This window comes from Acanthaster planci, unplaced genomic scaffold (genome assembly GCF_054643075.1).
Source record: "Acanthaster planci isolate LZ-2023a unplaced genomic scaffold, COTS_SCS Contig67, whole genome shotgun sequence".
Lineage (NCBI taxonomy): Eukaryota > Metazoa > Echinodermata > Asteroidea > Valvatida > Acanthasteridae > Acanthaster > Acanthaster planci.
The window spans coordinates 7566-34878 of NW_028257689.1; the positions used below are offsets into that span (position 1 = coordinate 7566).

Sequence of the window (27313 nt, forward strand, 5' to 3'; positions counted from 1 at the left end):
GAACCAAGAGTTTCAAAAACTTGAACTTGCTGATATAATTTTGCCATCCCACAAATTCCAAAACACGTATTCAGCCAATAATTCCAATGACAAAAAAGGATAGCCACGAAGAAAATAAATCTTTCAGCTAGTACACCAGTCGGTCACTGATATGATTTAATTTAATATCTTATTATTCAAATCTTTGTTCAAGTCATCAATGCAAGTGGGAAGTTATAGTGGAGGCCTGGGTCATTGATATGAAGACAAATGATTCAAAGTGACAATGTGAAGAGATATTAACGCAATGAAAACACAAACTTGCAATTGACGGCTCGGAGCAGTCATCAGATACATGTACTGTGAAATGAACGGTGGATGGTATAATAAATCTTATATCTGAATATCAAAAAATTGGTTGTTCACTTTTGCCACTCTGAGTAACTTCCACTATAATCATTTCACAATTTTTGTCAGTCTTGGACATATTATTTTCAATAATTTCCCTTAGAATAATACTCCCCTCCGATAAATCCCATGAAATTCACATCCTTGGCGTGAAGAGGGTCCGATCTTTTTAAGTTGCATGGAAAAGGTCAATCACAGCAAAGGAATGTCCCAATGACGCCTGATGCCCGTCAACACACGGCTCCGCACGTTTGCTGCACTACACAAAAGACCGTCACTGTGGCAACTACTTCGCAACTTTCGTCCATATTATTATTTTTTTTTCAGGGTTGGGTGATGCCAATCTTCCCAAGACTGTTCTATTTCAACGTATAGGGAGAAAGATATCCTTCCAGTTTTTAACTTGTCCACTTTTGGACCACCCTGCCGTCGGCAAAGTAAAATAAAAAAGGGTGGTACAGTACAACTTCCCCAAACCCGAACATCTACAAGTACTAGCAGAAGTTGGTCTTGTCCTTTTTTGGGAGCATCAAATAAAATTTGCTTGCGGAAATTTGAAGTTTTTACTGAGTTGTCCACTTTTGACGCGTTACGAAGACTTCTTTGAGTAAATTTCCAATTTTTGCTGGCAGAAAAATTGAGTTTTTGAAAATGCTTCACGCAAATTCCCCAAACCGAAAAACCTACTAGTGGAAAATGAGAAAATGGGGTTGTCCACTTTGGGAGCATGACAGTAATTTTGTCAGTGGGAAATTGAAGTATTTTGTTGTCCACTTTTGACGTGCCACGAAGACTTGTTAAAGTAACATCCAAATTTCTCCCAGCAGAAAATTGCGTTTTTTGAAAATGCTTTAAGTCCAAAATCCCGAAAATCAACTCGCAGAAAATGAGAAAATGGGGTTGTCCACTTTTGACCCTCCATACGTAGCTCTAAACACAGATTCTGATGCAGCCTCACACACAAGTGTGTATTTGCCTGCAACTGGGGACCCCCTACTGTTCCTTTTTTGTTTGTACTTTAACTTTTTTAGAAGACCACCCATATGTTTTGTACACAGTTGTCAATCGGGGACCTTCTGTCAATCGGGGACCTTATTGTCCTCTATTGTTCAGGGTCCCCAATTGAATGCAGAAACAAACTCACTTGTCTGAATACGCTTCATTGTAACCTCAAATTTATAGAGGGCGCTGTAGTGAAGTGTATGTTCATACAGCTACAGCTGCAGCTGTACGGTGTACCTGCTGTATACCATCTGACCATGTGTTCCCACTGTGTAATGACCAGCCCGACCGAGACTTTTTTTAAAGTTTAAACCTTAAAAAAGTCTGTAGGCCTACCCCAAAACGTCTGCATATCTGTATAAGGGCAGGCTGGAAGAGAGTGTAGGTAAGATAACAGTCTAAAACCGCCACGATTAAGCCTAGGCTTAGGCATGTTAGGTGGAAGCCCGATCACGTGTGCCCAGCCCGCCAAACAATCCGATACGGCGATAGGCCTGCATGCATGTACATGTACATGTATGTACTTGGAAAAGTCAAAGTCACTGACATGACTGACCCCGTTAAACTCCGTGTGACTTCCAACCAATGTAGTTTACATTAACGGTATGGATTTTTTAAAAATCCAAGTTGAGAGGTGAATCCACAGTTTGAACAATGCTTCCCAATCAAATTTTCCCGTGAAAGCAAACTTTAAAAAGCTCATGGCGATTTACTAGGCCCTCTGGGATTTCAGAACATTTTCATGGTGAAAATGACATCAACCAGTTCTGGTTCTTCTCTCTGATTGGTCAGTGTGTGGCCAAACTCATGACACTTGGGACTCGAAAGGGGAAAAGGTAGTGCTGAGGTCTTTGGGGAAAATCAGAATTATTGATTTCATTCTCAACTTTTACATGTACTGGTAGGCCTACATGTACATGAAAATAGGCCACTATGCCTGAAATTTCACTTTTCATGCACTACAAATATCTTTTACACTATGCCGAAGAATGCGTGGAGGAAGGATAAAGACTGCAGCAAAACAAGACATGCATGAGGAAAGCATGCAAATCCCTATACAAAGGAAATAGAGGGTTACCCCCTGCCAGATGTGAGTGCAGTTAATGGAACAACCTCCGACCGAGAGAATGAGACCGAATATTTTTTTGGAAAAACAAAATTTTTTACTCACCAATCTCTCACTTCCACCCAACGATGATCGCACCATTCATGTGCTGTTTGTGTTTATCACATTGCGCATGCATTTGCCTGGCCAATGGCCAAGCTTGCTCTGCATCTCGGTTCGACCAGTTGTAAATACGACCGTCTCTTCTGTGTAACTGCGCTGCACTGTGTGGCTGTGACAGATTACAAGATCTTCCAAGTTGGGAATTCTCGCAGAGGGTCAGGGAACTTCAATGCATTTCTGCATGGCGGTGAGGGTAATTTTGCCCCATTGTGTTTAAAGTCTGTAATGACGTCATGCTGTCTGCAAAAATAGGCCAGTACTATTTTTTTTTGTGCTGACAGATTTTATATGAAAAATGCGAGCTCTTTACTTACAAACTAGCTAGGGCTGAATCAGTAAATTGGATTTACTGGTGTCATAAGAAAGTGGACATCATTAGAATGGTGGTTGTCAATTTCCAAAATATTTAACCAAGTCCAAGATATTAACAAATTAATCTTGGTTTGTGCTGGGCCCAAAAAGCACACAATTATCTGATAGCACAGGCTCTGCTTACACGTTTTTCAGTCTAGTGCAGTAAGCACAGCAAAAGGCACGCTAACCTCGGAGAAAAAATTGGCTCAAGTTAGTGACGTAACAAAAGAATTGGAAATCTCTCTGCGTGCCCCTGCAAGTTTAGTGCAAAGCACAGCAGCTGCGAAATGTTTGCTGTGAAATAAATTTACACTGTTGAGCAAATTTTTGTACTAAAGTTAGCAAATAACTTTAACGGTAAGAAGTGCCGTGAAGTTGTGGTCTGTTCCCGGAAGATTGCAAGGCTGAAGATCCAGCAGATACAATGCATGCGTGTCAGCAGCTGGGAAAGAGTCCTCAGGTTTCCCTTGAAAACAAAATCTTTTGAAACTAGAGAAGCAGGCCGACTTCAAGTTTGATCAACAATTTGTTAACCACTGGTCGATTTTCCCATAGGTTACTAGTCAAAACCGACCATAGGTTGACAGTTTGTAGCTGAAAGAGCTTGCGGTTGCCCATAATTGAAGACACTTAAAGAAATAAATGACAGTGTGGAGGAAGAGGCAAAAAAAATTCATTCCCACAACTTCCACAGGGGATCAAACGGATGAATTTGTGGTTGAAAGGCTCCCGTTTTTTTATTAGACCACCATGGTGCATTGAAAGCTACATACATGTAGTCTACCGGTAGTCTAAAAAAAAAACGTTATTTCACATTATATAAAGACCTGACCTCATGTACTTGTATTTGGAAATGGGGACCAGTTGTACACCAACAAAGTAAACCCAAAAAAGGAGATCACACATACGCACGTACATGTACAGTTGTAAGAACAAAATTACCCCCGTCTTGAAGTGTCAGATCACATACATGTACATGTAAATTTTACAGAGTTGGTTTTCTCGTGACATGTGGTCTGCCCTTTCGTATTATAATGAAACTTCACAATCTGACAACTCTTGTGCTGAGTCTCTGCTATCGTGCCTTCAAGGCTGCAACCAATAAACTTGAGTATTATTGTCTGGAGGGAGCTGCTCAAAGAATCAATCAGAGGGTCATTTACCATGTTTACTAGGCACCAAGTACATGTAAATACATGCAGTTTGTATTGCGTCAAAATGTACAGTGCCTTCCTCTGATATACATGTGCATGTGCATGTAGGCTTGTCAGGTGCTCAGCAAAGCTAAACACCATAAATACATGTGTGGACGCCCAAACTTGCTTCACATGCGAAGTGTGGACATTCCTTTGTTCTCCTGTGGTTAAGTTAACTTTGGGAAAATGTTCCTTTTTCTCCCATTGGGCATACTCCTTCGAGCTGGATTTTTGATGAGGATTTCCTGAACTGTTCGTCTTCATTTGCCACAGATAACCTTGACCCAGAAATGCCTCTGAAACTGTTATTTAGAGAGGAGAAAACATTGTGTGGACGTGTGCGAGTCCACACAATGCCATAGCACTCTACATTATGTGGACCTCTTTTGTGCAGAGGTCCACACTATATGACATGTCCACACTATATGACATGCCTGCACTCACAGGCAAAGCAAATGTGATGTTACCAATAATTTGAGGTGAAACTCACAAGAGTTAAAAGTTGTTCGACTTCTGTGAATTTGCAGTTTGAATTACACATGTATGCAACCTGGCAACACCCCTATGCATTCATTTTGGCTATCCGGTTCGTAAGTGACTTTGTCACTAAGGTGGACGTGCCACGATTTGCAGGCTCCTTTTGGACGATCGCTGAAGTTGTGCGTTAACTTCCGGTTCCATGGTCCCATGTAAACGATGACCAATGCAGGTACATGTAACTCTATGTGTAGTGCATGTGCAGTGGGCGTGGTTCAAACTGAAGTGACGTCACACTTACGAACCGGATTTGGCCAATTATGAAGTGGCCCCAGCCAACCCAAAATGTGCAATTTGAAGCTAAGATGCCGTTTTGCCGTGCCACTTAATATGCTCTTAAAAATGTACAGGTCCGCAATGCAATAAGAGTAGGAATCTACATTTAATTTGATAAAGGATTTTAAGAACTTCTCTGTACTGTTTCAATGTTTAGCCAACACTACAGAGGCTGCCTTCCTTGATGTTATACATGTACATGAATACTACTCAAAAAAAGTTAAGGGCCACTTTTTTCTTAATTTGTAATTTTTTTCCAAGCAATGAGTGTGGTCTACATGTAGTTCTTTCATTTTTTGTTTTTTATCCATGGTATCCTCTCATTGGAATACAAGATTAGAAAAACTGTTTCAAAACATCAAATGCACATTTTCAGCAGTGAAATATCTCATTTAAAAAAGATACTAAATAAAAAGTGGTCCTGAACTTTTTTGAGTAGTTTGTATCATCAACAATACTCGTGATGGGCCCAATTTATGAATTTAGATTGATGTTTGGGGACATTCAAAATTAGCAATTTTTCCAAAAAAGTAGATGGATTTGGAAAAGCAATTAGGAGGAATACATTTATTCGGCACGTTTTAAAATGAACACTGGATCATGTCAATCCATTGTCAAACCTGGAAAAAATGGGTTCTGTTTGAATATTTTGGACAATCATTAAGCATTTTACTGAATTTTTTTGTGTGTAAACATCACACCCTTAGCATGTAACGGTACCTCATTGATTACATCCAGTGTATTTTCTTTTTTTTTTTGAATAAAATTGGGGAAGGGGGGATTCAGGAAAACACTACAGAGTAGCATTGCTCCGCTGGTGGTTTGAGAGGCCTGTGTCTTTGACTCAGAGTAGATTGAGATCATTCATCTTACTGAATGTCAGACTGAGATTGGGGGAGACCCAAGGAAGATTGGAGCAGCTATTCGTAGCAAGACCCCCCCCCGATATTGATCATATGGGGGGGGGGAATAGACGTTGATGTAATTGGCGCTTTGCGATATGCTAAATCTCCCCTAATCTAAGGCAGACGGCTCATTAGCCAGTCTGAGGGTTTCCTTGGGGGGAAACACAGAAAGGTCTGGAAGTTGGAATTAAATCTGGCCAGCGGGCCAAAAGGGGGCATAATTTTCAGGAAATTGAAAGTTTGTCCACATCTAATAAAACCTAATTGACTTATAATTTTCCCCTGTCGGGATCAATTTCGTCAAGATGGGGAATATTTTTTTAGTAGGAATTGCACCTGACATGTCAGCAGCTCATCGCTGAAAGATGAGTGTATGAATATTTCAAATTTATTGAAAGGTTTTAGTCCGATGTCTCTTGAGTATGCAGAGGCTGAGTTTAGACGCAGAAGTTGTCCAGCATTAGCGTCGTGCTATTATCTACCATTTTTCAAACTGACAGGCTGTCAGGTACAATCTGTCATTTTTCTTGGCTCACCGAAACATATGTGAACTATCGGAAAAGACTAGTTGTCAGCAGGATATTTGTTCATATGTTGCACTGAGTGATGATATGGCAAGTGGTTTGAGTACATGTATGTCAGAATTGCGACTGTGAAATATCAGTATCCCAGAAAATAGTCACACAATGTACCATTGCAGTAAAGTCAAACTGTGTCTTGTACTGTTGTAAAAAAATCCATTGTCCATGTGTTGGATTGAACTTGCAACCTCTCATATTACCATATAACAGCAGATTTCTCAAGCAACCGCACTCTGAATCTTGCCCAGAGGCTTGTTCATACTCGACGGGAAAGTGAACTCGTGTTGGTGCTGCAAATTTGCCAAACTTGAACACATTTTAAGTGATGCGAACTTTACTGTAAATGTTTAGACTCATCAAATATACTTGGCTTTTGCATTTGCATGGACTGTGAATCGTCCTTTACTTGGATGTGAGCAAGACCTTAGTCTCTGAATGTGGGTATAGTTAAACGTTATTCAAAAGGTGTTGACGTGATGATAATATGTGAAAGCAGTCATTTTCCATTAATGGTAAGTTCACTTAGGTTTGGCTGCTATTGACAGCTCAGGTGTCGAAAACTCCACGAACCACTTCCCAGCGGACAGTTATCGGCTGTGCTTCTTTTTTTTTTCGCAAGCTCAGGGCAAACAATATGGCAGGCAAGGAGATCTGCCGTCTAATCTGCACTGACGCAAGGGCCAGTCTGCCACCAGTCATCTTGACAAACCAGGAGGCAGTCGTGCTGGGGCGATGTCCAATCACGGGAATTATGGACAAGAAGCTGTCACGGCAGCAAGGTGAGGAAAGCGCTGTGATTGGAGGACACACAGTGGAGATACACATACTTGTGCTAATGTACAGTAGCTTGACCACAGAACCATGAAGGAAATGAACCTGGACACACTGTATTCCAAACGTTGAACTAGATACATTGTACGTGTACGTTTAATGAATATTACACTGTTGGTAGAATGGAATGCTTGAGCAGATTTTTTTAGAGGTATGTTTTTGTGTTTGAATCATCTTCATAAGAATGATGAGGGCATGTGACTTAGAGCACTGTACACACATACATTACCATGTACCAGTATGTGTAAATATTTTCCCTTCCTTTTGCACATTTGCCAACATAAAGTTCTCCAGTATGATACCCCGCGCCCGCAGTTTGAATTGTAATTTCTCGTGCAGTCTTGGGTGCAACAGATGTACATGTACATACAGTGTAATGAGCAGGGGAAGGAAAACCGGGCTGAAGAATTGAAAACTTGTGGCTCGAGAGCAACCGCTGCCTGAAGAACGGACCTGATTCAGCGCCGCCTGGATCGCTGACTGATGGTATCAGAGTAATGACCGGTCTCCAATCGTTAGTAATGGGCTAATTTGTAAAACAAACATGACACGGCAGATTTCTGGTGGTCGGGTGATGCTGGGTCCCCTCGGCATTGGAAATTGACGGACTACTTCCTTGGAGGTTTCGGCAACCCCAGCCACGGGTGAATTTGCACGGTCTGCAATGCCGTGCTGTATTTTTAGAAGACTGTCAGAATTTCTTGGGATGACTGTTGTGGTCCCCTGTATGGTTTTAATTTGAAGGGAGCTTTAAACTGCGCCAAAAAACAATTGAAACTTTGACCTCTCCTCTTGTTGAAGCCGCAGTCTGTTAATTAGGCAGGCAAGTCGTGTTGCAGTAGAATGGGTCATTTGGTAATATGATGTGTCCCTTTTTCTCTTTTAGTTGAGGTAAAGGCAAACATTGAAGGAAGAGTTTTGCATCTGAAACAGGTGAGAATGAGTTTGGAATCTGCACTGAAAAACGGAGAGAGAATTTTTTAATTGCTCATATTTTTTTAAAATTGCTTGTCCTCCCCAAACTGAAGAGAAAAAACCCAGAGCAAGTCTTGAAGGTGTTTTGCCATCTCACAGTTTGAATTTAGGCCCGATAAATATGGTGGTTGGCAAAGAGTGAAGCACTGGCTAGAAATCATAGCTTGAACACATTTAAAAAATGGCCTGAACGCATTTGAGAATGGCTTGAAAATATTTTGAAATGAACCTAAGTTTCTGAGAATGGAATGGCATTTGGGTGGGTTCATTTTTTGGGTGCATTTGAGAACAGCCTGAATGCATTTGGGAATAGCCTGAACATGTTTTGGAATGGTGTGAGTGCACGTGATTATAAGGCCTAAACGCATTTGAAAGCTACCTGATTCAGATGGAAAGAGGCAAGATTTGAAGAGGTCAAGTGTATCATCCAGATATCAAGATAGGTGTGACTTTTGGAGATGCAAGTGGCTCGTCAGTTGTGTAACAAGTAAAAAACAATTGAAAGTTCTGTCAATTTCATGAAATCACCCAGCCTTTGCTCAGAGTGTGCCGTTGTGCTCACAGATAAAGTTTCATTTCTGTCAACAGCTTGGTTCACATCCATCCCTAATTGCTGGTACAGCCTTGATGAAGGACCAAGAAACGACCATTCTAGACGGTGACAGATTCCAACTTCTCAACGACAAGTATGAATACCAAGTTGTGTTCCTGGCCCAGCCGGCCCCAGAAAGTATTAAGGCCAAGCCTACAGGAAGCGACAGCAAGCGAGCCAAAGGGGACATCACAGACTTCTTCCAAAAGAAGACATCCAAACGAAGGATTTCCGAAGATGAACCCTACCCAGAAACCAGCAGTCAGAAGAAACCAAAGATGGATGGTCCTTCTAAAGCAACCTCAAAGAGAAACTACGGAGGGACAGTCAGCGACAGTGAAGACTCTGATGATGATTCATCCAAGAGCACGACTGAAAACTTGAACATCACCAGTGACACACCCTCTGAAAGAAGTGGCCGCAAAGGAAAAAATTACCACAGAGTTGTAAGTGATAGTGATGACAGTGACGCCGTCAACCAAGCCCCTTCGACAAACACATCTCAAAAGAAAAACTATCATGTAAGAGTTGTTGGGAGTGACAGACAAGATAGTTGCAAGGACGGCGTCTCCTATGCAAACAGAACAGCTTTGAATAACAGGAATGACTATAAAAAGCTTATATCAGGGGATGACAGTGATAGGCACTACAGAGACAAAGGTAACGCTGTAAGAAGGAAGGTGACATCTCAGAAGAACTATGGCGGAGCAATTAGCAACAGTAGTGATGATGATGATGATGTCCAGGACCCCGAGTCGATGTCCATAAAGGCCAAACTGACATCCCTTCAGCAGAATGCCAAACGGTATCTGGAGAAGCGGTCGGCAAATTGCCCAGACACAAGCAAGCCCGACAGTCAGCTTCCTGCCACGGTCGAAACGGATGCGCCCCCCGCTGCATCGGCTGGAGCAGGGAGCCAATTAGGCAGGCCTGCCACTGATTCTGCCTGGGAGGACCGGGGGAAATTGGTGGTGTACACAAGCCGAGGAGTGCAGGCCAGCGACAAGGTCTGGTTCTTGCCAGCTTATAACACTGGGCAGCCGTCACCCCCCACCCTTCCGTATGTCATATCTGTATGATGCGCACGGCTTCCTGGCACACTTCCTTAATTGTATGCAGATTCCTAACCCCAAGTGCTTTGTCCTTTGTTAACATTCATTTGAGCGTTGTTGATCACGAATGGTTTCGAACACATGATGTACATGTAGACTACTGATTTATTCCTGTTGAGCTCGGACGTTTGTACATGAAACTCCTCCTCTTTTCAACTTTGAATCTACTCATTGCCTTCAACTGTTTTTATATTGAAAAGGGTATGATTAGTACATTCATCATTCAATGTACATGTGTATGAAAGGGTTGCTGTTTCACATCAGATTAATAGATAAACATAGCACTAAGCCGTTGCACGAATGCCTGTCTGTTTTAAGGGAATAAAGGTGGGTGGGGACAGTGTTAAAAGTGAAACTAGTATGTTTTGAACCGGCTAGGTCCCTGGTCAAATGCTGGTAACAATAATGGACTGGACAATTATGGTCCATTAAATAGAAGTAATTTCATAGTAAACTGGGAGAGTTTTTCTAATCAGTTGGTACTTTTATCATCAGTTAAAAACCAGCCATGCAACGGGCTGTTGACTCACACAAATTAGCAAACTTTTCGAGGTACATGTACCTACATGTATGAAAGTAATATAAAATCTGCCCTTTTTTAAGCGGTCAAAAGGAAATGAGTTTCGTGCATAAATGGAGCATATACCTGTAATGTACCACAAAACATAGGGAATTCCGACGTTTGGAAATTGTTCATACTTCGGAACAAGAACCTGTCTTTTGTTGAAAAAGAAAGGTTTTGTTCCAACATGGAAATCACTAAATGTTGGTTTCGCATGTGTGTATTTGAAATATGAATCAGCACCTTCAGTGCTGCTGGCAAATTACATGTAACAATAACAGTATCATTAATCATTATTTTTGCGGATCCTGATGGGGGAAATAAAAGATTTACAATGATCATTCTTCAGGAGATCCATGGCAAAATTAAGGCAGTGCAACTCTCTCCTAGAGTACAAGGGGTCGAGATTTAACCGTTGAAGGGCAAAATCGTACGAGAGATAGTTTTTGCCTAATATTATCCTGCAAGATCTTTTCTGAATATTTTCAATACTAGTACATGTACATTGATTAGCAGTTAGTCCTAAATGCCATATGACATTGGCATACTCCAGTATCTGTCTTAAGTAACCACTATGACTTGTAACTCCTCATTACTAAATCTAAACCGCTTCAGTGATCTTAGCATAAACAGTTTTCTACTGGATATCAGTAAAAGATTTTCAACGTGGGTATTCCACTTAAGATCATTCTGAACCCATAAGCCAAGGATTTTGGCTTCAGAGACATATTGTCATGTTTCACCAATTTCTAAACTTTACACGTGAGAATTCTTTTTAAAACACACACAAAGGGCATGAAATTTGGTAGGATTCAATTTCAGCTTATTTCCAATTGCCCATTCATGAAATAAATCCAGATTCAGTTAAAGATAGCTAGATTGTCTAGAATGTGAGTTTTCCGCAAACATGAAGTCATCCACATATTTCCATTAAGTAGAGGAGGAACCATGTGCTGCATCGTTGATGAGAATTGGGAAACCGATTTGGCCAAACTTAGTACTTTGGGGAATTCCACGTTTAAGTGACCGATAATCAGAAAGGATATTACATGTATTATAATGAACTCTCTGGTGCCTACCCCGAAGGAAATGGCACAGCCAGGGAGCAATGGATGTACAAACACCCATATCAATGATTTCGGGTGAGGGTGTTCTGATCAACTAGATCAAATGCTTTAGAAAAATCAGTTAAGACCACCATTCCCTGGTTGCCATTCACTTCTGCACCCTGAAATAAAAAATGCATTAAGTTAACCAGTTTTATTAATGACGTAATCTAAGATCCATTTGGATACAAACTGTTCAGCAACTTTGGCAAAGACTGAAGTAAGGGACATCGGGTGAAGTTTATCAATACTGGGCAGGTGTTGTTTAGGAACTGGGACCCCAATAGCTTCCCTCCTTTGCACAGGAACAATGCCCTCACAAAGAGAGCTATTCAAGATATCAGTGAAAGGAACATTATATTCATAACCAAATTCTTTAACCAGCTGTGGGGGGGGGGGAATGGTCAGGCCCACAAGATTTACCAGCTTTCAGTTTTCTGAGCACAGCACAAACATTCTGTGGGAACAAACAAGGGGGCTTTTCTGCTGGCAAAAAGGCTGGAAGTTCGGGTACATGTATGTTCCAAGAATCTAACCAGGCCAAGACACAAACTTGTCATTGATTGCATTAGCTTTTCCAAAAGATTGCCACTATCAATTCTTGGAATGTCAATGTTGAGCCCCAGTTTTCTTGAATTAAAAACCTTTTTAACAAATTCATGCCACTGACGAGGGTTAGAATGCTGCAAATTTCTAATACGATTTGCATGGTAAGATGACGTGGCAGCTATAATTCCCCTTTTAACCAAATTTCTCAACTTACGCCCAAGAGATGGGTTCGTCAAAAAAGAATGCTGGCGTTTACGAATAAGCTGTTCAATACAACATGTCATCCAAGGGTTGTCAGTGACATGCAATTTGGTTTGTTTAGCGGGGAAAAACAAATTAAATGATGGAGTGAGCAAATTATGAAATGTAATTGAATTGATAGTTTTCCTCTGTGTACACGAACTATTTAAGTAACATTGCAGGATTGAACTCAAGTAAGCACAGTGCCATGCTTATGCACAAATCTCCTGTGCGAAAAACATAAAGTAAAAATATTTCCAGTTTAGTTAGCATGAAAAGTTGTCTGGAAATGCTAACATTCTACACCTTTTCTGTACACTATATCTCTATATCTAGATTGCGGGATTTGACTTAGATGGAACCATCATTACTACAAAATCTGGAAAAGTGTTTGCGAAGGGTGCAGACGATTGGAGGTAAAATGACCCTTCTAGACGCGCAGTTAACATACCCTATGAAATGAGGGCCCTTCAAACTTGTCCCTCTCACGGTCATTTTCTCCTATTTCGTTTTGCCTTCAAATTAGAAAATATAATTAAAGGTGATACGTAGAATGTATGTGCCCCAAAAAATGCACTTTGAGAGTGATTTAAGAAAGTCAAATTGTGAAAGTTTTCACAGAGATTGATAAGTGGGTAAAAAAAATTGTTTCATATCGTACAATGACCATTGAGTGCACATAAAGGCTTTTACTTGAACAAGATGTTCAATTAAAATCATTTCAAGTATCTGATTCATGAAATAATGACTTGTCCTGTATTTCTTGTGCAGAATTTTATATCCTGAAGTGCCACGGAAATTGAAGACTTTACATTCTGAAGGCTACAAGGTAAGAAAATCTGCTCAGTGTACTTACGGGCCTTCTTCCTCTTGAAGTTTTGAGTTGTTTGAAGTCCAGAGTTTACTTTAAACCATAGAAGAATTTTGTTTCTTGGAAGTAATTACCTTTTCATAAGTTGACACTGATCAACAGTGCTTGTAGTTTTAAAAGCAAAAATGCATATTAAATTTTAAAGAAAAATTTTTACAATCTACTGAAATTGGTGAAAAAGAAAATTAAAAAGACTGGAAAATTGAAAACTGGTGTTCCATATAATAACAGAAGTATTCCCTTGCCATATTTCTCCTGTTCAGGTTGTGCTATTTACCAACCAGGTAAGCATTCGTTTTGTTACTTTCTGTTTTACTCCATTATTGTTGTAAGATACTAATTCTATTGTATCTGGCTTGACCAACTCTCTGATAGTCTTCAAAACCTCTAGAATGGAGTTTAAAGGAAAGGAGGATATTGTTTGTTTTGGTGAATTCTGACTTGTTTCTTGTTATTATGATTAATTGATATTATTTCAGACTTTTGGGGAGTATTTACAGTCTTAACAGAAAAAACTTTCTTAACATGAAAATTTTTTTTTTCTGTTTTGTGCGGTCATCACTATTAAATCAAATTATTAGACTATTCTGCTCTTAAGTATGAACATCATTGAATGTGTGGGCCAGATATTTTAACATTTCTAAAGAAAAGTCATGTATGCACACATACATTATACACGCATTACGTTAAGTTAACCCTAACAGCCCTGAATCCTCCAATTTTACGATGATTTTGCACACACCCTAGTGAGTTAGGGTAAATGTGTACATGTTTTAATGTCCAATTCCTGCCACTTCATTATCTAATGTGTGTTCTTTTCTAATAAAAAGCAGTCGTTTTATACAGAAGCAGACAGGCAGGTTTCAAAATGAAATTCTTGGCATATCTGCAGAAAGCGTGATTAAGTATTTAATATTTCAATGACGAGTAACCGTCAAGGTCATCTTAAGTTGAATCCTTCAAGGTGCAGTCTCCTTGCATCCATCTTAAATGTGACATCATGTACATTTAAAAACAAAGAAGACAGTTCTGCATAATTTCTACTTTTACAGCTTGGCATTGGGAAGGGGAAACTGAAAATGGAAGACTTCAAAAGAAAAGTTCTTGGAGTCCAGAGCAAAATAGGAGTTCCAATACAGGTATATGAACTCATCAGAATTCACTTTAGCCAGTAATATTGGGTATTACCATACCTCATGCATACATGTGATCAAGAGCGGAACTCTCATTGGTCCATTCACCATCATGAGCAGCCAATCACCGTTTCTGTTGCATAACACGCACACTCATGAGGACCTGTGCCCAAGTCAAATACGCTAGCGTACTGAATAGTTCATTGGGACTGTCGCCTAGTTGAAGTATACACGAGTGAGCATTGCCCAAGCTGAGTGTGCTTTATGTAAACTACACGTAAGCGGAAAGCGGCACACATACATTTCGCCGTTCCCTCACTCCTGAAATTCTTCAGTAGCAACTAAATATGTATGAGGTATGGTAAAACAAATACATTTTGGTTTATTTTGGGTGGCTTGCCTCTTGAACGACAGTAGTCTGTGAACTCCATACATTGGGGAGCTAAAATTGACTTCTGGCGTCGACTCTCAAACCGTGTTATATTTGTGTACTACTTAGTGTGCCCATAGCAATATCATTTTTGTAATTAACTTTAATTGTCAGCTTCCGTGCAGTTGTACATGTAACTGTGAGAAGTAATCTCAAGCATACGGGGTTCATGGACTGTTAAGTAGAGAGTGAGCAAGGGCGCCCTCTTGTGTCCACATGATGTCATCCTTACCCTCACAACTTTCATGTGAACCATGCACAATACATAACAGGCGGGGATATTTCTGTACACTGGATAAGGGTACAGGACCATGCGTTGGATTGGCAGGGTAACTCTTATGCTTTGTATTACAAACGTGTCATCACCATCACTCAAATGGAAAAATGCGGAGTTGTTAAACGTGATCATAAGAAATAATTCTTTACCTGTTCATGTCATGAAGCAATCGGGGGGAGTGTTCAACATGATTTTAAATAGGCATGTCCTATGAGTTGCTCACAAGATGTGAAAAAAGTTTATTCTGTTTGAGCTCATTAGGTTGATACATTTTGCAAAATCAAAGTCAAAGGAAAAAAAACGCAGCACCATCAACAAAGGAAAAAGTAAAACACATCCTGAGGGTGTCTATATAGAGTTGTGTGAATATATTACATGCATAGTTATGTATGTAATATATTCACACCACCGTAAATGAAAGAAGAACATTCCAAAATCCTGTATTATTTTGCAGAAATGGTTACAAATTTGTGAAATTTGGCGTTTGCCTTGTCTTGATTCTCTCGTTTCCAGGCTTTGATAGCCACTGGAGAAGGAATGTATCGCAAGCCAGTTACTGGCATGTGGAGGTATCTGTGCAACCATGCCAACGATGATATCAACGTGTGCACAAGTTCTTCTCAATACATCGGAGGTAATTTCAGTGCTGTGTGCGCAGTTGAATCGTTGTACGTCATACGTCGTGTGGCCTTATTCAGCGTGAAAGTATGAAGTTATTGATCATAAACTTGGATTAATTTACTTTTTTCTACAGATGCTGCAGGCCGCCCGGTGGACTGGGCACCTGGGAAGAAGAAAGATTTCTCCTGCAGTGACAGACTGGTGAGTTTGTCTCTAGCTTGACCAAGCTTGCGGATGAGGTGTGTGCTTGTTTCCATGCTTGAGTGACTCTGGTCAAGTTTGTACACACACACACAGGCTGAAACTTTTCTGTGGATTGGGCTAGCATTGTCCTTGCATGGGTTCTGCCGCGAACCTCGTGACCTAACTTGCTACCTTCAGCATGAAAAGCTTCCATAGCTCATCTTCTCTGTGGATGTTGAGTCCGTGCGGAGCCCTCAAGTCTGTTAATGGGTCATTCCATTTGGTTGGGGCACAATTTGTGACAGTGTCAATTGTTACATGGGTTCCGTATAAATGAACAGCTAATCCCTGCATGTGGTTTCCAAATTGACATTGTTTTACATCTTGCAAGGCTGAATACAGAGGTGTGTGTTATTTTTACAGATTAAATGACCTACTCTAAAGATCATGACAGGCGGTAAAAGCTACCCATGTAACAAGGACACCATCACAAATTGTGCCCCAACCTTATGGAATGACCCAAATGACAATAGTGGTGGTAGTATCTTGCATTTTAAAAAGTCATCGTCTTTCAGCTGAAAATATTATTCTGCATGGGGCAAGTTGGTTGTGGAATTATACTGACCAAAAACTCCTGATCTTGTGGTCACCCCTTGGACTAAAACTTTGTGACTTGGGCCGTAATGGATTCATCTCAAACGAAAGTGTTTACTTTATTCATTCTTGACATTACTGAAAATTGTTATCTGTTCCACAGTTCGCACTGAATGTTGGCGTGCCATTTTACACCCCTGAAGAGTTTTTCTTGGGCCAGAGGAAGAATGCTTTCAATCTGCCAGTGTTTGACCCAGTGAGTGAACACATGCAGTCGACTCCTTATAGACGTAACCATGCTCTTCGGTTATAGACGTATAAAAGTGTTCATTGAATAATGAGAAGCACTGGCATTGACCAGGGGGGCTAAGGAGTTTCTGCCGTGCCAGAGGCTTGCACCCATCAAGTTGAAAATTCGCCATTAACCATGTTTGCATTTGCTGTTTTTTGGTGAAGCCTTTGGAGACCACGGTCAAGTTCTTCACCATAGGCTGTAGGCCATCCATTACCAGCAACATCAGTTGAATGTTTAAGAGTGATTTTTGTCGATCCAATATTTCAGTTGAATTATATACCTGGGACTTTCAAACTGAATGTGTCTGAGAAAAGCAGTGCCTAATGTAGCCACCCGTATACCCTGTCCTGAGCACAGGCAAAAATATATATGGACAGGCAGCTTTTGCCTGTCCAAAATTAACAGGCCACCAGTTTTTACATTAATCCTTAATGCCAGTGAACAAGTCTTCATCTTTTGTTCCAAAAAACTGGTTGGAGTGGAAATGTGGCCCAGGATAGTACCATGAGGTGTCAGTTTCAGAAATTTCCCTTGGAGAGGAAAGGCAGTTTTCAACATTGGCTTGGATATTTCAATCCCAGATGAAGCCCTGTAAGGGAGTGTGATTGCCTATAGGCCCTGAGCAGGACCAAGAGAGGGTGCAATTGTCTAAGCAGTGGAGGCTCCTTTGGTAGGAACTTCACTTCCCTGGTTCATGAATGACTGTGAGATGCATGCGTTGCGTGCGAGTCACTACTAACAAACGAACGCTCCCGACCAGCATGGCTCTTTCCAACGGATGAGTGGGTGCTTCTGCTCTAGGTGGATTACCAGACCAGACTTTTAATATGTAGTAAATATTCCACTGATCATTTGACTGCAGCACCTTTTATGTGTTGTTTTTGTGCATATTTGGACCTTCCACACAATTTTTTCTTTCAATTGTTATCAGAGGAAGTTATCAGCATCCGGTCCCATGCTGGTGCCACATCATGCACAGATCCCAGCACAAGGCCATGCACAGGAGGTGAGGTGACAACTTAAGACTTCTTTCCATCTTGTGGATTGACCCATTTTCAAATCTCAGCTCAAATTTCCAACTTGGACTCAACTCCAAAAAACTTAACTGGAGTCATGATGAAAATACAGAGACCCGTGAAGAGAGCAGAGTTAAGTTTGAGTCACAGTTACGGTGACTAAAATTTGTTCAAGCTGTGGGAAAAAGATGACCCGTACTCAGACCCACCAGTCACTTAGTCTTGGCCCAAGACGTCAGTGATCAATAGCAATAGTCACATTTGTGTGCCCATTTCTTTTCTTTCTTGCAACATGCTTGCACTGTCGTCTTGAGAATCTAGCATTAATGAGGTTGTAGCCATTTTGTGTTAATTGGACCATTGGTATGCATGTAAATATCCATACTATCAAACAAATGGTGGCTTTCTGTGTGATACAAGTAGTTGTGTGAGGGGTATCTAGCATTGTATATCTTATTAGCATGCTTGGTCACCATACTTCACAGTTGAATGCTGCACGCAGCACATATGTTTTCAACCATTGCGGACTGACAGTAAACTGTTCTGCAATTGCTGATGTTCTCTATGAAAGCCTAGAGAGGAAATAAAGAAGTTAAGTCTCTCCTACGAGATTTCCAAGATGTTAGTGTCAGCAAGTGCACTGGGTCTAATTATTCAGTAATTAGAGAGCGTGCTGCGTAAGACCAGTTATCAAGCTCTAGTGTCTTTGGGCCGAGATCACTAGTCAACCCACAAATTAACACAGTTAACAATTTTGAAACGCTGAAAAAGATATTATTTTCATGATTCATTGCACTATTTGTAGTGCCTGAAAAAATTGCTGCTCAATGGATTTTTGATCAAGTGTCCCTGAATTATTAGTCCTGATGTATGGTGCAGACAGCCACTAAAACTTCATCCCACCAGTTAATGGAGGCTCTGTTGCTCTGTCACAAGAAAGTTCTTAACACGTAGGTGATGCAAGGACTTATTAAAGTGGCGATTTATTCAAGCAATGCATGCATTTATTTAGGATTAATTCAGGCATTGTGTTAAACAAACAATGGATGTTTCACATTTGTTATAGTGGAAAGAATAATTTCATGAGATGACAGATGGAATGTTCCGTTCCACTCACAGTATGGAACAGTTTACCAAAGTGATTCCTATTCCATGGAAGGGTGCTCGTGAAAGTTCCAATTTGAATCAAATTTGATTCTCTCTGAATCAAGTTTTCTTTCTGCTGCATTATACCCTTATTGCTAATGAAAGCCTATGAAAATTTACTTAATATCTGTATGAGTATACCGGTATGAATTTGTTCTTTGGTTTGTTTCTTTCTGTTTCAGGTCATTGTTCTGGTAGGATTCCCTGCTGGTAAGTATTTCATATAAGTAAAAGTTTCTGTATCTTTGTCACCGTTTGCCTCTGTCATGACACATGACGCTTATGCAGGTGTCCATTCAAAAGTATGGGCGCCAGCAGGCTGTGGACTCTGTGAGTATGAGAAGGGATGCTTTGCTGATACCCGACGTCCAGTTAAACCAACAGCAGGCTCCATTTAAATTTCTCGATGTGGCTACAGCTGGAAATAATCCATGCGTCCATGGGGAATGCATGAAGCCCAGATGCATTTGTTATTCCAAGTCCAGCTGATATGAACATGCAAGTGTGACCCATGACAAATGAGCAATATCTTATTCCTCTGTGTGATATTTCTTTAGTGTGGGCATAGCCAAACAGGTCAACTTCAGTGAGCTTAACAGTGGAGATTTCTTGATATCATATTATCTTTAATTCAGATTCCTGTGAAGTCATACTGTATTTTGCATCTCGTTCAGATGGCCAGGCCAAACATACTTGTATCCGAAACGCTAGACAGTAGATAAAAGCTGAGTCCCACCCAAAATCGATCAGAGCTCCCTAAATCTAACCCAATGTGACTCTACAAAAATTAAGGTTAAACAGATCTGAACTGACCCAAAACTGAACCAATAGGAAAAAAGAAAAAAAATCAAAGAATATAACTGATCCCGTAATTTGTCCACATTTTGTGCCTAAACTTATTCAGCTGAACTTAACCAACCTGACCTAAAATTTTCAAATGCAAAACCAAAATTGACTCGACTAAAATGGTGGGAAAACCAACCCGATCCAGCCCAAAGATGGTTTTAGGTCAGGTCGATTTTGGTTTGGGGTGGGGTTTGCTCAGCATTACTGTGTAGCATGACATGGATGCATTGTGCTCAAGCTATTTTCTTGTGTCTTTTTTTTTTACTTTACCCACAGCTGGGAAGAGCAGCTTTGTCAAGAGGCATCTGCTACCCCATAAATACATTCATATCAATAGGGTGAGTATAGCCTTTGATCAATGCGCCCACGGCGAAATGGATAGTCACTCAACGCACGAAGAAAGACTATACGGCGAACAGCACGTGCTTGCGCATAGCCGAACTGAGCATGTAGTCTTTGTTCGTACACTTGTTTGGTGCTTAAACTAGTCTCCTGCATCTCCTCGCCCTTGAGCGACTATCCATTTCCAATGGCTACAAACAATGGCTACATGCACTTTTTGGCATGCACAAGGGTTTATCCACTACGAACACAGGGCGAGGGTTCCCCTCGTTTTTTCTGTTTTCTCAGGATGATGCAATCTACATTCAGCACGCTCAGAATTTGCATCTTGGAATGAACTGAAAAAAGCCCTTTTCAGCTTCTTATAGTTGAGCTCAGAAGACAAATGACACTGCGTTCGATTTGGATGCTTTCATATTTATTTGAACAGATAAAATCAGAGAAAACATGTTTTCCTTTAAGTTGCTCTTTAACCTCTCGAGCCAGTGCCACAACTCTGCAGATGTTCCTGTGAATGATCAATAAAAAGCGACCAAACATACGCAAATTAAATTTTAGTCAGGTTGCCTGTTGAAAATGGTGCTCCAATTTTTATAAAATGATGTCAAAAAGGACAAGACTGACTGAGGTAAATATTAGCAGATGGCATTACATGCCAAATACTTTGAGTTGGGAAAACCCAAGCAAAAGCCGCAAACTTTTGATATAAAGCCAAATGTCACAAATACCAGCTCCGGGTCGTTGGAGCAATATTTGTGCAGTATTTCTTTCCAGAACCTCACATTTTTCAACAATCTGGGGTATTGCCACAGAGCAATGTATACAGCAGGCTGTGCGCAGCGGCAAAGTTTAAGGTACGGTTTATCTCCACAGACTTTTTTCTGACTGTGCACAAAGTAAATGGGGATTAGGAGGTATAAATGTTACTCTTAGGTGTGTCTAGGTGCACATGGCAATTTAACCTGTTAATTGTGGCTATTTGTAAAGACCATGTCACCTTTGCACATCGGTTAAAATTGAACAAATTTTCAAAGGCTCAACATAGAAAAAAGTGACAATGGTATCAGTTTACGGGTGAATATTTAGTCGTCACCCATAGTAGTTGCCATTGATATGAACTCTTCTGTGGCTACTTCTGTTGCCAGGGCTTACCCCCATATTTCCGATGCACTGAAAGCCTAGAGCTTGCGGATACAGCCTTAAAGAGAGGGTATTTGTAGCCAAACAGAGTCCAATTCGGTGAGCTGTTGGTAGGAGTATGAGCCCCAAGCTGGACCGAGAGAGGGCGCAATTTTTCTAGCAAGAGAGGCTCCTTTGGTGGGAACTGCACTTTGCTGGTTCATAAATGATTATAAAATGTCACGCATTAAAGTTGCGTGGCATCCAACAAAATGAACATTCCCTACCAACATGGCTCTTTTCAACCGACGAGGGGGTGCTTCTGCTCAAGGCAGATAGTATGCACCTGTGGCAAGTAGCTGCAGCTGATACTGGTAGCTATGTTTGGTAGACATAATATGTTATTTCTAGCTGCATTTAAACCACTCTGAGACGTGCCTTAAGTTCTGCCTGTCCACCTTTGCTGCTCACCAGTGCTTCTCTGCACACTGTTTAGAATATCATTTTTGATATCCCTGTTGCATGTTTGACAAGAGAAGTGTGATGCATTGGTAACAGTGTTTTGACTTTTCATTACTCACAAAGTGATATTGTACAAAACAGTTGTACTGTATCTCCATTTAATTCAGGCATTCTCTTTTGCTTCCAGGACACCATGGGAACGTGGCAGAAATGCGTGGCGGCCACAGAGTCTGCCCTGGTCAAAGGTCAGAGTGTTGTCGTGGATAACACTAACCCCGACCCGGAGTCCAGGCAGAGGTGGGTACATGCACAGCTTCCCTCCATGGTTTGCATCATGGAATGGAACACTCCATCCATGCCGTAAAGGCATTTTTTTCCATTTGCATAAATGTCAGATATTTGCAGCTGAATAAATCCCCCAAATCAATCAATCACCTGACTAAATCATGGAAAAATATTACCTCCTCATTTCCCTGTATCAGCTTCAAGTTTGAAATGTGTTGGGACCGTAGATTGAGCATTGATTGATCCATTTACCTGTGGATTGGATGGAACCTGAAGTGTTTATTGTGCACTGTATAATTCATGACACGTTATCAACGATCCACCTATTATCATCTTCCTTATGTACTGAATTACACATCACAGTGCTATTTGAAAAACCATTTGTCACCTTGTTGAGTTGGTATAAAAACAAATGAACTGAATTGCAGGAGACATGAAATACTTTCCTGCTTCCACCCCAGTTGCTGCAACAGTTGTTCTGCATAATGTTTACTTATCCATACAGTACATGTAAGTGTTGGGATTTTTTTGTTACAGAGTTTTAGAATCAAAAATAAAAAAAATTTAATCCAAAGTCTTCTGAGTTAACTGTCTTTGAAGACTCAAGCCCTCTAGGACATATTTTTACCCTTGGGACACATTTTGCCTCTAGGACACATTTTTTCCACTGGGACACATTTTGCCACTCGGACACATTTTGCCACTGGGACACATTTTTGCCACAGGGACACATTTTGCCACTAGGACACTGGACTTCCGGTGTACTTAAAGTAGAGAGTTCAATTCACTTTATTTCAGTCCCCCATCCAAAACAACTCTTTGGGCTTTCTATAACTTGAGTCCAAGTCATTCCAAATATGGGACTCAAAATGTCCTCCAGTCGTAGTTCTTGTTGGGAGTCTGTCACAAGCCCGGGTCCCCCTACCCTCTGACACGCAATGTGTGCACGGTAAATTATGCAGTACACTCAAGCAGATAATTTAACTTCAAAATTCAATGAAAACTAATTTATTTACAAATATAGAAACCACAAAAACAATTGAATGAAGGGGGAGCAAAATGCAGAAGATCAACAGTTTAAAAAAAAAATGGGTTTCATAGAAACTAAAAGGCTGGTGGGCTGGTTAATAGTTACCACTAGCCCAAATTCGGACAGTTCAAAGGGAGATTTGGTCAATTGTCCGATGCGCCGCTGTTACATGACTCTCAGCCGATCCTCAGCGAGGATGATGCAGGTGAGTCAGGGCTGGACTTAGCAGACCAACAGGCAGGTAAGTAGCCGTGTCCCCCTCTGGCAGACTTGCTGTTCCTATCCAGCCAATGCAGGACCTGGCTTGATCGTGTCTCGGTACTCAATGAGGTCCACTTACGGGAGCTCCGACTCCGTAATAAAGAGCCAGTATATACTGGCTCCTGAGGTCTTACAGCACACTGAAAATTTGTCACAGCCTGCCTTTCCTCTTTAAACTTTTCTCCTGAAAATTTGGGGCAGCAAATCACTTTCCCAACTTATGGCTACCGCCAACACTGGATTTCCAATCCACATTAACAAGGTTAAAAATCTTAATACAATTCTGGCTTCAGAGCTATCGCTCAAACTTGTGCTATCGCACCACAGGCCTGTCAGTGTGTGTCACACAGAACCACACCCCAGTATTTAAGGCTATCACTGCTGGACAAGGCCTCAGTGAGCAGGCACTATAAAACACTATTCAGGTCCCCATGCCTGGTGTGTACCCATGCAGGTGTGAACCATACAGGACCGCACCTTACTTTGCATAAAAGGGCACATAAGGAAATTTGGCCAACTTGGCAACATACAGTTTGTGTCTTTAAATTAATCAAACACTTGGCGTAAAATATCACTGACTTGTGACAGAGTCATACTAGTCTGTGTCGATGACACTTGGCTGACTCTTAATGCGTAACAGGTATTGTTCCTCCTTGAAGCAGCACTTTCAGTGTTTTGCCTTGTTGATGTTTCAGGTACACAGCATGTGCTAAGAAAGCCAAGGTCCACTGCCGATGTTTTGTCCTCAATGTCAGCTTAGATCATGCCAGACACAATGAAAAGGTTAGGCTTTGAAGCCCAGTTGGTTTATATAGTACATATGTATTGCCACCTTCAGGTACCACGGTTAAACCAGCCTTGACAGACCTGATATCCCTTGTGTGTTTTATTTTTTGGAGAGGAAGAGTTTTCCTCTCGAACATTGAACTAATCCCCAAAGTTTACTGTACTGTGCGATAAATCAGCTGGTATTCATTTCGCATTACACTTCCACAGTTTAAGAGATACTTTAATTTAGCTAAAAGCACACAGATGCACTTCTATTTCAATATGAAATACTTTGGAAAATTGTACTTTGTTGATGTTATTGTTTTGGTAGGGTAACAATTATAAACGTATTTGAGCACCTTATTGTGCAAATTGGCCAATGGAGAGACAGACAGGTAATAGTGTGAAACTGCATGCCTTTTAGTCGTTTTCTGACATACAGCAATTCATGACCCTTTGTTTTTGTTCTTTTATTTCTTGCCTTTGTTTTTTCCATGAACAAGTTTCGTCGGATGACGGATTCTGGCAAGAACCACGCCACCATCAGTGACATGGTCTTTCACTCCTACAAGAACAAGTACAAGGAGCCAATGACGGCTGAGGGCTTCGATGCCATTGTCAGAGTAAATTTTCAGCCGTCTTTCTCCAACGTAAAGGAGGAATCGCTCTACAAGATGTTCTTGTTGGAAAAATGAAGGATTTCCGACTCCGAGCAATCATGAAATATAATGTGGATTGAAATGGAAGGAAAACTTAAGACCTGCTTCTGACATGTTTGCAGCAACAGCATCTGTGTTGTGGTGGAGTCTGTCACAAGTCCCTGCAAGTCAATAACAAGTCATCTAGTCCTGAACCAAGACACAAACGATTCAAATGAACTGTGACAAAGACATTCCTTTGTCATTGTTCACTCTGTTACATGTGACTAGTCTTATGAAAGGCCTTTTAATAGACTGAACTACAACATGTGCCGTGTGGCACGGGTGTGTTTAATATGACTTCGCTCTCCATTGCCTCGTGTTGACTATCAGGACATGAATGGCAGGCTGGGATGGAGTGCAGCCAAACATTCACTGAGGGGTCGTCCATTTTTTTATTCGTCTTATTTATAAGCATACGAAATGTATGCTAGGAGAGGGGGGTTCAAAGGCTGTGTACGTGTTTCATCAACTGAAAAGTGCATTTAGCAGTCATTTTCTTGCATATGATTTCTTTAGGGGGAGAGGAGCCATCTGATTCCTCAGATTTTGTCATCCCTTTATTATTTTACTAACGAAGCAGCTTTGCAGTGGAAAGGAGTGGATTGAAGTTGTCTCCTATTGTCCACAGTATATTGACAATGACACTTAATTCTGAGTCACATTTGAGCATTTCTCCTCAAAGAAGAATGTGTTTTAAGGGAAGCATATTTCTGTCCTGTGTTTCGTTTTCACGTAAAGGAGTTTAATGATAATTGGAATTTTAGAGATGCGCCATACGCTGTCGCCGTAGCAATTTTTTGCCGTTTGGGTGGGAAAACTGTGAAGTATGTAATAAATCAGTGGTTACACTGTTGGATGGGGGGCAGGTTTGAAGAGTTTGAAGGTGAGTTGCCTGTGGTTGCAGTGCATCTTTTCAAACTAAGCTTTCAGTAGGTAACCATGTGGTACAGTATATCAACTCCTGTGTGTCTTGGTGTAACTTGTCTGTGAACCCTCATTAACTTCAACAGGCAGAAGCATGGATTGTTCAACTCTGCCAGCACCCCAGCTCTTTTCTGTCATGTTAAAGTAATTTCCCAGCGTATGCTCCATTTCCAGTCGACTCCCACTGTTACGAGCTCAGTAACAAGATGCCAGATATTTTATGGTACCTGTACGTTCCTGTGGTCCTGAGAACTTTGTTAAAAACGAGATTTCATTTATTCATATGAGTATTTTCACCAGCGAATTGTACATTGGTATTTTTACAGTTTCTACAAGCGCAGTAAATTTACTGACACCATTACCTTCCAAAATGACAAGTCAGGGAGCTTCCTTCAGCATACATGCGTCAGTCCATTGTGAAACTGGATTTGCTCTTGGACATCATACAGTTATCGAAAGTTTTGTGGAGCTTCTGTATGGCTTTGTGCGCAGTCTAAATGGGCAAGTGTATCTCTTTAACCAGAAATAGAGATGATGAAGGCTGTTGATTCCAAGTGAAGGAAGACCGGCATAGGATGTGAATGTGGTATTGTTTCAAGCACCCAGCAAACCTCCAAAAGTCAGACGGACTCACAGACTGGTTCAAGTCTTTAATAATTGCAGCGATCGTTCAAAAAGCAGCTCTGTGTTGGTGCGTATGAAGACATGAAAGAAGGTTTACCTAATTGGTTCTGTAACATATTTGCCAGAATCCTCCTGTTAAAGGCCCACTCCGTGAGTAAATAAAGCAGCAAAGATTAGCCTAAGTATGCTAAGATTGAATGCCAGTTGCTTAAAAGAGGTGATTGTTTTTAAAGTGGGCACTAGGGGTGCACACATTTTTCAAGGGCCACTGATGATATCCACGTACATGTATAAAAGCCAGTTAAAAATGTCTAGCTTGTTGGAAGTATGGATTTTGTGGAATTCAGAGTTTCAAATGGAAGGACCGGGGTGCACAGACCTCCGCGGCCCTCAAACCCTGTGATGCAACAGGTACGAACATTATATACCATGGCCCTGAACAAATTCAAACAAAAATGCATGTATTCTCTCACCAGTTTTGATATTGTGCATGTTTCCTATATAACATTAAACGGGGAGTTCTCTGAGGAGAATGTCTCCAAACAGGGTAGTCCCATTCCTCGTTTTTGATCCTGCAGAAGACTAAGCTCGAGGGGCAGCAATGTCCCCATTCTAAATTCCATATGGAGGGAGGAATTTTCCTAAAATTTTGTAGGAACGATGGTTGGCCGCCCGCCAATCTGTACCATGATGCCAGCTTTATTGCCTGTTTGTCTTTTATTGTCTTGCCTTATTGAGTTTTTATGCTCATATTAATTTCCATATCAGTGAGCAAAATTCTGATGTTGCACCTGGCAAAGTGATATTGATTTTCTTGGTCAAAAACACGCTGGGATTGTTAATATTTTGCTTTCCTAAATATCCTTTTGAGTCATCTTTGGTGGTTCATTGTGTTGGTACAAGATCGCTGAAGGGACTTGAACATAATCAGCTTGCCAATAGGCATGTCGAT

At 40.9% G+C, this 27313-nt stretch overlaps 1 protein-coding gene across 2 annotated transcripts; it reads left to right on the plus strand.

Moving 5' to 3' along the window:
- Positions 1-1616: 1616 nt before the first annotated feature.
- On the plus strand, positions 1617-26911 carry LOC147795338 (uncharacterized protein F21D5.5-like). Of its 2 annotated transcripts, none has more exons than XM_087132036.1 (17): positions 1617-1774; positions 7086-7245; positions 8184-8230; positions 8861-9871; positions 12770-12849; positions 13205-13262; positions 13568-13588; positions 14357-14443; positions 15658-15778; positions 15899-15966; positions 16706-16798; positions 17769-17843; positions 19182-19209; positions 20122-20183; positions 21956-22065; positions 24040-24127; positions 24616-26911. In XM_087132036.1, exons 2-17 carry the CDS (start codon positions 7101-7103, stop codon positions 24805-24807), a joined length of 2286 nt encoding a protein of 761 aa, XP_086988162.1. In that variant the 5' UTR covers positions 1617-1774; positions 7086-7100; the 3' UTR covers positions 24808-26911. The 2 variants fall into 2 exon arrangements, with proteins under 2 accessions (XP_086988162.1, XP_086988161.1); XM_087132035.1 differs by having other exon boundaries at positions 7091-7245.
- The last annotated feature ends 402 nt before the right edge of the window (positions 26912-27313 follow it).

Excerpts from the sequence above, each read along its gene's own strand:
- LOC147795338 (XM_087132036.1), top strand. The coding sequence starts at position 7,101 with ATGGCAGGCAAGGAGATCTGCCGTCTAATCTGCACTGACGCAAGGGCC. Across the intron at positions 13,589-14,356 it reads TTGTGCTATTTACCAACCAG|CTTGGCATTGGGAAGGGGAA; the intron begins GTAAGCATTCGT and ends CTACTTTTACAG. Across the intron at positions 17,844-19,181 it reads CACAAGGCCATGCACAGGAG|GTCATTGTTCTGGTAGGATT; the intron begins GTGAGGTGACAA and ends TTTCTGTTTCAG.